Source organism: Sturnira hondurensis, unplaced genomic scaffold (assembly GCF_014824575.4).
Source record: "Sturnira hondurensis isolate 20B ecotype Veracruz unplaced genomic scaffold, ASM1482457v3 Scaffold0018728, whole genome shotgun sequence".
NCBI classification, from domain to species: domain Eukaryota; kingdom Metazoa; phylum Chordata; class Mammalia; order Chiroptera; family Phyllostomidae; genus Sturnira; species Sturnira hondurensis.
In genome coordinates this window covers 15750426-15762731 of record NW_028091359.1, presented here as the reverse complement: position 1 = coordinate 15762731, position 12306 = coordinate 15750426, and the positions used below count along the sequence as shown (strand labels likewise).

The 12306-nt window shown below is 52.3% G+C and overlaps 1 protein-coding gene and 1 long non-coding RNA gene across 8 annotated transcripts in view; both read right to left on the bottom strand.

Annotated features, from left to right (window-relative positions):
• Positions 1-1504, bottom strand: part of KSR1 (kinase suppressor of ras 1) — a 152663-nt gene extending 151159 nt beyond the window's left edge. For 3 of the 7 annotated variants that reach the window (XM_037070061.1, XM_037070066.1, XM_037070062.1), the window contains exon 1: positions 886-1503. In XM_037070061.1, the coding sequence (XP_036925956.1) occupies positions 886-1113 (228 nt within the window). In that variant the 5' untranslated portion in view covers positions 1114-1503. Of the gene's footprint in view, positions 1-885 lie in introns of all 7 variants that reach the window. The other 4 variants (XM_037070067.1, XM_037070064.1, XM_037070065.1 and 1 more) reach the window with 3 other exon arrangements.
• A 4923-nt stretch (positions 1505-6427) lies between these two features.
• Positions 6428-11517, bottom strand: LOC119003658 (uncharacterized). Its single transcript, XR_005070003.1, has 3 exons — positions 11376-11517; positions 10855-11031; positions 6428-7632 (listed from the first exon to the last, which is right to left on the bottom strand). It is a non-coding gene; the product is annotated as an uncharacterized LOC119003658 (long non-coding RNA).
• Positions 11518-12306: the final 789 nt, after the last annotated feature.

Sequence of the window (12306 nt, the reverse complement as noted above, 5' to 3'; positions counted from 1 at the left end):
ACTCCCCGCACTTCTGAGAACCCAACACTTTTAGCTGCTTCTTCCAAATTGTGTTAATACTGCATTTCCCAGCTATAATTTGAGAGAGGAGAGCAAGCATATCTTATTTCTTCTTTACACTGGAGGCTGTCTCCACCAGAAGCCCTTAAAGAGTGTCATCTTCACCCCAAAGGCTAGTTCCCCAGCAAAATCCTTCCTAAAGCAAAATCCAATGTTTGATGGGAGTCAGTGGGCAATTACATTTTGAGCAGTGAAACGCTGTGGCAGAGCGAAAGGAAAGCACCAAATGCCTGAAGAGGAAAATGCAGTTTCAGCAAACACTTTTTGAAAAGCGGCACACAAGAACCTGGAGGAAAGAAAAGCAAGGGACGAGACAGTGTCTGGGGTGTGAGGCGAAAGCAGAGAACGACGGGCTTCTGTTCACACTTCAGGGGGACCTCCCCCTGCCCAGTCAGTCACCCGGGCCCACGTCTGCTCCGCTCAGTCACACAGGGAAAAGTCCAGCGTATGACTCAGTGGGAGCATGAGTCCTGCAGCCAGGCAAGCTGGAAATGGGGTTGGGGGTGGAGGTGAACAGGCAGGGGCTGTCCGCGCACAGCCCACCCCGCCCACCCCGCCCACCGCTCCCGAAGCCCACATCCCAGTTCCCACTCCGCCCCTCCCTGCAAAGCCCGCCCAAGGTGAGGGGCTGGTCCTGGGTCCTCAACCCGCTGCATCACCGAACCCAGGAAGAAGGTGAAGCTTCAAACAGGGTGACCCAGGCTTAAGGATGCAAGTAAAGGTGTGGACAGGAGCATGGTATTAGGGGCCGCTACCCAGGCCGCCTACCTCTGCATCCTCGGGCCCAGCCCGGGTCCCTGACCCTCCGTGCCCCGGCTGCCTTACCTCCAGGGTCCGGATCTCCTGCTGGGTGAGGTCGTTGGACACCGCGCACTTCGTGCGCAGCCCGCGCAGGCTGCCGATGGAGATATCAATGAGCTTCTGGAGCTGCCCGCACTGCTGCAGCGCCCTGCTTGCTGCAGCTCCGGAGCCCCTCTCCGCGGCCACCGCGACCCCCCCACTGCTGCCTTCCTTCTCTCCCATCGCCGCCGCACGCCGTGCCGCTCTATCCATGCCTCGGCATCGGTACTGCGGGGTGGCCGAGGCAGGGAGCCCGGGGACGCGGGCTCGGAAGGGGATTTTGGAGCCGGGAGGGCCGCACGAGGAGCGCCCCTTGGTGCCGCTGGAGATGGGACGCGATTGGAGCCGGCAACCGAGCCCACTGCTCCCGCCCGCCTAGCCGCCGCAGCAAAGCGAAAGCCGCGGCGACCCGACGGCTGCGGCTCCCAGAGCCTTTAAGTGGCAGCAGGGGCCGGGTCAGGGCAGCTGGGCATGCTGGGATTTGTAGTCCAAGCTGTGCACCTGCCTCCCGGCCCGCGCCTTCGGAACTCTGGCCGGAGCCCTACGCCTAGCGCCCTGCGGTCCTGGCCTTCCCCTCTGCGGTGGAGGCAGGCAGGCGGTGCGGGAGCGACCGCCTCTGTGTCCCGGGAGTGGCTGCTTTGTGCAGACTCCACCCACAGGCGCCCAGAGCCGGGGAGCCTTGTCTCCCCGCCCATCCCTGTCCCCCACGCCCGCCTCCAGCCTAGGGGCTTTCCGCGACCCCCGGATGGGGCGGGGCAGGGGTCGGGTCGCCTTTGGAATGGAGGAGGGTTTGCATCCCGCCATTCCTCAGCCGCAGCCAAACCCTGGAAGATGGGGACAGTGGCTGTTCCAGAATTTCTATGTGAGTTTTAGGGACCGCCATCTAGTGGGAAGGGGCCTTAAGTGCCTGTGCTGTAGCAGGTTCTCAAAGCTCTGGACTCCCAATTGTTCATGCCCAAGGAAATAATTGCTCAGGCATGGAGAAAGACGGAAGGGCTTTCTTCTGGACCCTTTTCACCCACCAAAATAAATGTCCCATCCCTCTGCCACCCCAAACCACCCCGAGAGCCCGAATTCTTAGGGCGGCGCACTGATTTGTCCTGCATTTAGGAGCTCTCTAGAGCCAACCAACACCTGATTTTAAATTCCGTCTCTAGTACAGCCTAGCTGTGTGATTATGGGCAAAGTTAGGTGTCTCCGAGCTTCTGAGTTTACCCATCAGCAAAACTGGGGCGATAACAGCACCTATCTCATAGGGACCACGTGGAGAACTAGTTTAGCCCTGGCCGGCGTGGTTCCATTGGTTGGGAGTTGTCAGGAAAAGTAAAGGGTCGCGGGTTGGGTTTCCAGTCAGGGCACAAGCCTGGGTTGCATACCTGGTCCCCCTTGGGGCACGTGTGAGAGGTGGCCGATAGATGTTTCTCTCTCTCTCTCTCTCCCGTCCCCTCTTTCTAAAAATAAGTTTTAAAAGTATTTTTTAAATGTCTTTTTAAAAATGAGTTCATGTATATACAAAACCTAGATTGATTGCTGTCACAGGTAGTCACTGAATAAATGTTAGTAATTCTTGCTATCCAACCTTAGAACTCCAAACACGGCTGGAGACCGGAGCAGTGGGCGTGTGTGCAGTGCTGCCCCTGAACTGGCAGCCTTTCCTGCCTCAACATTCAGACCCCATCCCGTCCCCACCCCACCCCTCCCACCTCCTACCAGTTCACACGGCTGTTTCTCTGGCTAAACTGAAAAGCCAAGCCACGGATCTAAGCTCCCACACATCCAGACTTCCAACAAGAAGAAATATCCCTCTTCTGAATTGTTTCCTTTTGTAGGCTCCTTGGCTCTCTAAATAAATGGCTGGCTAAATCATCCTTGTATCCTCTTCAGAGAGCCAAATACAGTGCCTGGCAGACAGTAGGAATTCCACAAAGTAGTGCAACTCATTTCACAAGTTCTTCAGGTGTGCCGCGTTTCTGTTTCTCTTGGGCCAGCTTAATAGTTTCCCTTTCTCTTCACCCTTTTTGGGGGGGTTTGTGTTTTTTTTGAGAATGAGGATTGGACAGGAGGTAGGGTCCCAGCATTGTATTCCCTCCCAAACTGCACATAGAGTCAGTAATGGCTGGCAGTTTATATTACACCTTCCTTTAATGTCATTTGAAATGTTAAAATAAATTACATATTAGGTCCAAAATACAAAACCATCGTAACTTTAAAATGTGCTTTTGCAAACTAACCGCTCCTCTGGAGATTTTCTGAAATACAGGGTCTTCCTCCCCAATGCCTGACCCTCCCCACTAAGAATCACTGATCCAATCATCACTTCATTTGTCACAGGACCCTCTGTGCTGTATCTATTAAGGCCCCCAACCCTGACAGTTCCCTTAACCCCCACCCCACCCCCATGGGGCAGAGTGATAACTGCCCTGAGACAGAAACTGCCCAACAATGTTCTCAGCCACGACAGTGGGTCAGTCTCCGCAGGGTTCCCTAATGCACCCTGAGGACCCCACCCCCACGGTTTCCCATTCAGTGAATAGAGGACAAGGCTGGAGAATTGGTGTTCCAACAGGCTCTCAAGTGATGCTGATGCTGCAAATCTAGGGGCCGGACTTTAAGAAGCCTGGGCACGGGGGAAGGTCAGGTAAGCAGGTCCACAGTGCAGCCTGGCTGGTGTCGAAGCTGCAGTTCTTCAGTAGCCAGAGCTGCCAGGCTTGAGGAACTGACTCACTCTAACTCAGTTCACAAGAGATTTCCTGCTCAAGTGCCTATTTATCCATTTCCATCAAGCTTGTGATTGCCGTAGGGGCCCGGTCCACACATTTTCCCCCAGGGCCGATTGATGTGGGCAGCCATATCCTGAGAGGACACTGCCAGCCTGTGGCATCCACAGCTCACATGCCACTGTGACGATGGTATCAGGGCTGGAGACTGGACAAGCCTCAGCTCCCTGGCTGCCCTCCTGCCGGGCTCCGTGCAGCTGGTGCCTCTTCTGTGGACAGTCTTACCTCTGGATTGTTGGAAGCACTCAGTAGGCCACAGCTTTCCTTCCCACTCCATCTCAGACGCGCTCCAGCCCTGCTGACTAGGTTTGGGAGTCCCGTCAGCCACACAGGACTGCCTCTCAGAGATGCAGAAAGCAACGATTTTTAAATAACCCCTTCATGCATTCTTTTAACATTCATCAACATTAATGAATAAGGACCCATTAAGTGTCTAGTTATGCCGCAGACCTCCGTGTTCTGGACTCTGAGAAAACAGTAGTGATTTTATATTCTGGTAAGAAGTCAGATGTAAGTAGAATGCACAGGATATTGGGTGGTAAAGGCAGAGCATAAGGTGGGGAAGGGGGACAGGGAGTGCAGCGTTCGCAGCCCTCAGTAGAGCTGTATCAGGGAGTGGGGTTCGAAGCTCTGTCCCTGAATTGCTGTCAGACCTCGGGCCAGTCTTCTCATCTCATAGTCCCGCCCCTCATTTACAAGACGGCCGTTGTATGTTTGAGGATGAATGCAGGTGACGATGCAAAGTGATGGTCACAAAGTAAGAGTCTGACATATTTCTTTTCATTTATTTGATAAATACCTACCATGTGCCAGGTACTTAGTTAGCTCATTTAACTAATGTTATTTACTTTCCTCCTCCCACCCCTTCCAGAGTTTGTCTCTTCTGGAATAGATGAATTCATCTGTTATGTGCTGATTCTTAGGTCCAACTTCAGCTCCAGGCTCTTGAGGCTTTCTGTGGCCCCCTCAGTACAGAAAGTTTGCTCCTTCTCTCCTTCCTCCCCTCGGCTTCAGACACCTGCGGTGTTGTCCGTCACTCTGCCTTTTCCTGGGGAGACTCCCCTGCGTGGATCTCAACACCACGACAGCTGTGCAGGCTTGTTTGTGTCCATGCCTCATGCTTCGCAAACAGGAAAGGGGCACCTACCGTGGGCCAGGCGCCAGGACAGGCACAGAGTGAAGGAAACCAAGTCCGTATTCACATGGAACAAGCGGGAGTGGGAACAGAAAGTGGAGAAGTCAACAAATACAGCACCAGAATGAATTCAGAGAATGGTAAGAGCTATGAAGGGGCAAAAGCAAATAGTAATAGCAAATTCCCAGGAGATCAGGAGCTTCATTAGAGGAAGCGGTCAGACAAGTACTCTCTGCTGATCATTGAACTGAGGTCTAAATACTGAAAAGGACCAAGCCGTGGGGAGCTCCCAGGAAGGGGCATTTGAGGCGATGGGAACACCACATGCAAAGGCCCAGAGGCAGGGACAACTTGGCACACTCCAGGAACCAAATGAAAGCCAGTGTGGCCACCATGTGATGAGAGAGAACAGGGATTGGAGATGACGTGGGATTGCTGGGCAAGGGCCAGATAAAGTGGGACATGGCAGGAAGTTTGAATTTTTTTTTTCTAAATCTGAGATTGCCGCATGGCCTGGGAGCTCGTTAGAAATGTAGCGTCTCGCACCTCATCCCAGATCATCTGAATCTTGGGTTTTAGCAAGATCACCTTAGGACCGGAATGTATGTTCAGTTTTAGAAACAGGTCTCAAAGTACATGGAACAAAAGCTACACTCGTTGCCAGGGAAGTGTTTTTAAGAGCTCCCTCCGGCCACCAGCCACCGTGTGGAGAGTGGATGGTAGAGAGACTTAGGGTAGAGACAGGGCCCTGGCTTCTAAGGCTGCTGCTGTGACCACAGCAAGGAGCAGGAGCAGGAGGAGGGTGGGAGAGGAGGCAATGGCGAAGGAAAGGGGGTGGAGGGCGAGTGTGGAGACAGCCAACGGGACAAATCAATGGATTGAAAGTGGAAGGGGGAAAGAAATTATTTCAGCCATCCTGGCCGTATTGCCTCCACTCCTCCAAAGATAAAGCAGGGCGCTGTGGGAGGAGCCCTACCCTGCAATCAGCGTGGCCACGCCCTCAGTGCTGCAGTGGCCCCCCCTGAATTCCCACCTCCACCCTCCAGCATCACCTCAGTACTCAGCAGGTTTCTCTCACAACCCAAGACAGAGCAGGGAAGCGTTGGTTCCAGGATTTCACCTTCAGTGGAATTGTCCAGGAAATGGGTGGAGTCACCCTGGAGAGATGCACTTTATTATTGTGACACACACCTGTGCTCATTCACTCAGCAAATATTTCCTGAGCCCCAATATGTGCTTGCACTGAGCTAGACTAAGAATAGAGCAGTAAATGGTACGCACTTTACAGCTTACAAAAGACTATGATTTGAGCTCGCAGTCACCCGTGTTGTCTTCCTAAGACCCTTCTCGTGTTGCTCACCAACTAGAAAATGCCTTGGGCTCCCCTTTGACCTCAGAGTCCTATGTGAGTTTCTCAATGAGGTCCTTCATTCCTGGGCCCTGCCAACATTTCCAAGCTCTTTTGCTACTCAAGGCTTTTTTGGGGGGTCAGGGGGTGCAGGAGCTAGGAAAAAGAGAAACATCAATGTGTGGTTGCCTCTTGCATGCCCCCTAACTGGGAACCCAGCACGCAACCCAGGCACTTGCCCCTACTGGGAATAGAACCAGTGAGCATTTGTTTCGCAGTCCAGCACTCAATCCTCTGAGCTACACTAGCCAGGGCTACTCAAGGCTTTTTTGAGTCCATGTCCCAGTTTAAAAATCTGATGAAAACTAAAGGTGTCTCTCCAGAAAAGAAGAATAAACATACTCTCATGACGGTGATACAACTTCAGGGGGTTGGTGGGCCCCCTTACAGGTATCCGTGAACCCCAGGACTGTAGACAGAATTAGGAAACCTGCCTCACTGTTGATCCCCATGGCCTTTACTCAACTGTCTTGGGTCACACCGTGGATATCACATCACTATGCCTTAGCTCAGGCTGTCACTTCCTTCTGCCCTGCTTCCTCTCCATCTCCCCACATGTACTTCTACTCATCCCACAGATCTGGGTCACGTGCCCCCCACGCCCTAGCCACAACGGAATCAGTCTTTCTAACATCTACAGCCCCAGAGGACGTTTCACACCTCACATACTTTCGGTTTTCTCCCTGCCTGCTTCCTTACCTGGTCTCAGGTAGACTCCATAAGATCTAGGAAAAGTTTTCACCTCTGAGCTATTTCCTCATCAGAACAAAGGGGTATAATAATCTCTCTCTCTCCAGAGGTGGCTGGGTGGGATAAGGGGAAATAAACGCGGCCTGGGACACAGCAGGGTTTAACATATGTTTCAATAATCAAACGATGGATTGCACTTTACAGACGAAGAAACCAGGGCCTCTCTTAAAGGCTACTGACCCTGTGTGGCTTAGCCGTTTGTTCTAGAAGATGCATTATCACCCCCTGCGTGGTGTGGTCAGCCCTACTCTGAGTCAGGTCACAGGAAGGAGCCAAATTTAAAAATTGACCTACTTGACCCTAAACCTGAAGACACCTGTGTTGTCACGGACTTTTTCAGGCAACCTGGCAGGAGAGAACCTCTGTGGGAGATGCAGGGAGACATCAGCCCAGGGAAGGACAGGAGGCAACATGGGTGCTCTCTCTGCTCTCGGTTACCTCTTCCACCAATTTACCCTCCACTTTCAAGTCCTTGCCCTTCTGAAGCCACGAGGGTACACCCCGTGCTCTCCTGTTTGTGGCTTCTCGTACCAATCTCCCAATCACTTCCAGTTGTTGGCTGTGGGCTCCAGCTTCCTCTCCACACCTGCGCTTCTTGGACTCACACAGACTCTGTGTGACCTGGGAAAGGTTTGCACCTCTCTGAGCTTGTATTTCCTCGTCTGTAAAAAGGAGCATAATAATCATCAGACTCTCCCATCCCATTGTCGTCATCACCTACTCTCAGGAGCTCAGGGCCTTCCCTTCCTGCTTCCCTCGTGTAGATTCCATGCTGCGTCATGACTCTCACTCCATAGCTACCCCATCCAATAAATGTGCCCTTTTCTCATCAAATGAACCAGGCTGAGGCCCAGCCTCCGTAAAATCAACCCCTCGGCTTCTCCAGGCCTGCACCGGAGCAGCTGAACAATGCTGAAGGAAAGCACACAGCCCTGCTGGTGGGTTGTTCTTTAAATTCATGACCACAAACCTCAAATTGGCACTCCTCATGCCTGGCAAGCCTGCCAGCCTTTCCTAGAAAGTTCATTTTCCTGTTCTCAGAGATGGCTGTTTTATACTTTCTCCCATCTCTACAAACTACCCTGCACTCTTCACCCTTTATTGAGAAACTAGAAGTCATTAGACCAAATCTACCAGCCTTCCTGCGGGGCATCCGTGCTTCCTGCCTCTCCTCCTCTAACCAAAGAAGAGGCATTCCGGTCCAGCCTGCGGCCGACCCCTTCTACTTGGACTCACTCCCCTCCGGCAGCCTTGAGGCCTCACCTAGCCAGTGATTGCTTTTCTCTGCATCACCATTTTCTCCCTTCCGCCCTGTTACTCTCGTTTGTACACAAACATGTTCTAATATCTCCGTGAAACAAAGAAGGAGTGGGGAGGAAGTAGGGGAGGGAGGGAGGAAAAGCACATTTCTGTATCAGTTAGGGCTCTGGCAGGAAATAGAGCTCACTCAGATGATTCAACTGACCTTAAAGAAGGGGCTACTTATAAGTTAAGGAAACAAACAAAGATGTTGAGCGCCCAGAGACAAGCTGTGCTGGGTAGGGGTGGTAACTCCCAGTGCCGAAAGGGTCAGGGGAGCGAACAGTGTTTTGAGAGCTGTGGAGGAGGGGGCAGCCCAGCGAGTCTGGCAGGCGTAGGAGACGCAGCTCCTGCTAGAGACAAGGCAGGGGAGCAGCAGCAAGGGAGAGGGGGAAACACCCGACCTCTTCCTTCGAGCCCACGGCTCCCCTGCCTTTGCCTCCCCTTGGCTGAACCCATCTGGGAGCATTCCAGCAGGAGAGTCTAGGTGATGCAGTACAAAAGCCTCGGCCTCCCAGGGGCCAGAGCAGAACACGAACACATCTCGGAGGGGAGAACGGTCAGTATGCCTTCCCTGGATCCCAGATGCCCTTTCAGCTTCTAGCCTGTTTCTCCGCTAACCTTCATAGCAAAGTGCCTCCAACTCACATGCTTTCTCCAACCTGCTAGTCTCACTTTTGTCTTCATCATACAGCTTGACAGCCTTGCCTCTGAAATTCCTCAAGTTCAGTGGTGGCCTCCATGTCCCCAAATCTGAGACAGCCTCTCAAGCACAGTTGCCACACTGTCCTTAAAACAGCTCTCTCGGCTTCCTTGCCCGTAATACTGTGCTTTTCCTCCTCCCCTCTGACTGCTCTTTCTTGGTCTTTCTCGCGGGCTCCTCATCCCTTCGGCACCTTGCTGCAGAGCCGGTGCACGGCCTCTTCCTCTTCCCTACGGGGCTGCTCTCCGGTCGACCAGATGCACGGTGACTCCTCATCCGTCAGCTCTCAGCTCAAATGCCATCTCTTCAGAAAGGGCTTTCCCTAGCCAAACTCCAGAGCAGCCCCTCCCTGTCCCTCGTCATTGTGTCACGCTGTCCTGTTTGCTTCCTTTACATGCCTTATCACTATTTGTCAATCTGATTGGTTGGTTGGTTGGTTGGTCTGTCCAGGGATGACTTCTCCAGCAGTCTTGCCCATCCCTGTATCCCTAATACTTAGAATAGTGCATGGTACATAGTATTAGGCACTGTTCTAAGGTGTTAATAAATAATCGATGAATGAATGGTCAGGAAATCTTCAACTATCACAAAGCAAGATAAAGCCAATAATTTAAGAACACTGTTTTGCTTTTGCAAGATGGAATTTCCTGAAAGGCACGTAACTATTCTACTGTGTCTTTTGAAAGAAACTTCCTTTCCTATTAAATATATACTAACCTATTACACATACATATGTAAAAGTAATCTAAGCAGAGAATCTGGCAATACGGATTTGGAAGTAGCTGAGGTCCCGTGTTATCACCATATGAGTTTGCAAAGTGAAGGTTCACAATGGGATCACGCTTTTGTCCTCTCCAGGGCTAGCCACGAGGCAGCCTGAGGAATGAAAGGCCAAGGGCCGGCACTGCGGGCTGAGGCAGCCCTGGGTTTCAGTTCCATCTCTCACCCTTACTCACAGCATGATCTCAACCGAGTCACTTTATCTCTCTGTGCCTCGAGGGTCTCCGGTATGACTGCTGTCCTGGGGATTAAGTGAACAGTGCATATACAGCCCTCAGCCTCCGAGCCTGGCACCTGTAAGCACGCCGTGCCAATACCCATCCTGTCCATGGCTATGACATGATTTTCTGAGGCCGGAAGCTTCCCAACGATTACAGCCCGCAAAAGGGCGTGATGAACATGGATTGGGGAATCGAGTTGAGGGCGGGAAGCTGTGTCTGACAAGTTGTTTGGAATGGGATGAAAGTGGCTAGAAATGAAAGATAATATAAATAACCTTTCCAAGGTCAAAGTATTGAAAAGATTATGGTGCCCACTCCCACAAGTATGAGCCAAAATTTTTAAAAAATAACACAAAATCTGCATGTATGCTAAAATAAAAACAGCTTCTTTCTGGATTTTCCGATGGCATAATTCTAGGTTAATTCATTGAAGCCGAATTCTTCACTTTCCAACCCAGGCTGTGCTGCCTGCCTCCAAGTGACCCACCACACTGCTGCACATCGCTCCCGGGTTCGAACATTCACCGGACCCGAGTGCCCAGGGATACGTCCTGTACCTGTGAACGCGTTGTGTTTCGGTTGTCCCATTGTCTCTCTAAACTCTTCAAAGCCCTTTCACCTACATTAGCTTGTTTGAACTCCCCGTCTTCGGGATGTGGTTAGTAGGGCTTAAAGCCAGAGACTTAAGGGATGTCGAGGGTCGCCTCCACGTTTACCAAATAACCAGAAATGTAGCCCAAGTCCCCAGACCTATCAAATCACAAGCCAAATGACCTTCAAATGACCCTTTGCCTGGAGACAACCCCCTCACCTTTTACTCATGACCTCCAACTCACTACTCAGGATTCAGGTGCCACCTCTTCCTGGAAGCCCTCCCTCACCTCCAGCCTGGCCCAGCACACTTCTTTCAAGCCTCCATCATCCTCGGTACTCATCCCCCACATCTCAGGACACGCTGCCTTGAAACACTTTGCTTCCTCTTCTGCCTCTGGCACTGGACCGTGAGCATCCCGGGGGCCTTTGCTCGCAGCACAGTGCTCCACAGGGTCTGTGCTTCACTGCGGGATTAAATGAGCCAATTTCATTAATATGAAGATCTTTCTCAAGCTGGATTTGATATCCTGGGAGGACTCATTTTACAGAAAATAGAGGCAGCACTGACCTTGTCCCAGACAGAAGACATAAACTGGGGAAGCTTCCCTTCGGCCACCCCCACCCACCCATAGACAACACCCACCCTGATAACTGTGGTGCCTGAAATGCCGTGGTTTGAGAATAGTTCATTGTCACCTTCTACTGACATTCTTTTTCCCCTAGGTGGGACTAGAGTGCAGTAGGTGGGGGGTTAAGGGCTTAGGCAGGGAGGGGGCTACAGAAGATATTGGTTATTACAATTACATACCTGCGACTGTTACCACGCTTCATGGAGGCTGAAATGCAGCAAACCCACACCTGTTCCTTGTGCCTTGGGGACCTAACAGAGCTTCAAGGATCCGGAGTATGAAATGAGGTCACATTTCTGTTTAATAGCACAATTGCTAGAACTTGATACACTCACCCTCTTTAATCACTGCCTTCAGCCCAGGCCCCGTCCCTGGGGGTCTCTAGGCCTCCCCTTTGGGAGCCCAGTCTGTGGCACAAACCTACTGGGTCAGTGATGTGCCTCGGCCAGCCCTAGGTGCCCAGCGCCTGGACAGCCCAGCCCAGACGGGTTCCCACCCTCCCCGACATGCTCTCACCTCCCGGCTTAGACCAGCGGGCAGGGTTTAGCAATTCATCAGAAGGGTCAGAGATAAAGCGCTTATCTTTAGCCAACACACACTGAGCCCTTGCTACGTGCCAGGCACCGTTCTGCACACTTTTAATGCATAGCCCAGGATCCTCACACCCACCCTAGAAGTACTGTTAACCCCTAATCCCTGGTGACTATAAGGAAACTGAAGTTTAGGAAGATGAACTGCACCTCACTGGCTACTCCTTCTCAGTCTCCTTGCTGGGCCTCCCTCACTGTCCAGTCCCTAACTGCAGAGGCCTGGGGCAGGCCTTCGTCCCACCTCCTGGGGCTCACCCAGCCTTCCCTTCTATAAGCTGACCTTGCCCCTGAGCTCCAGGCCCTTCCTGCCTCTCCACATCCCCATGCAGAGTTCCAACGGCCAAACTCGCCCTCGGCACACCCAGAACAGAGCTCCTGACCCCCCACACGCAGCCTGCAGCTCCCACAGTTCTCCCCCACCTCACAGAATGGCAACATCTTGCCACTTGCTCAGCCAACACCACGCAAGTCATTCTGGATTCTTCTCTTTCTTTCCCCCAAGTTCAAGGCATTCACAGAC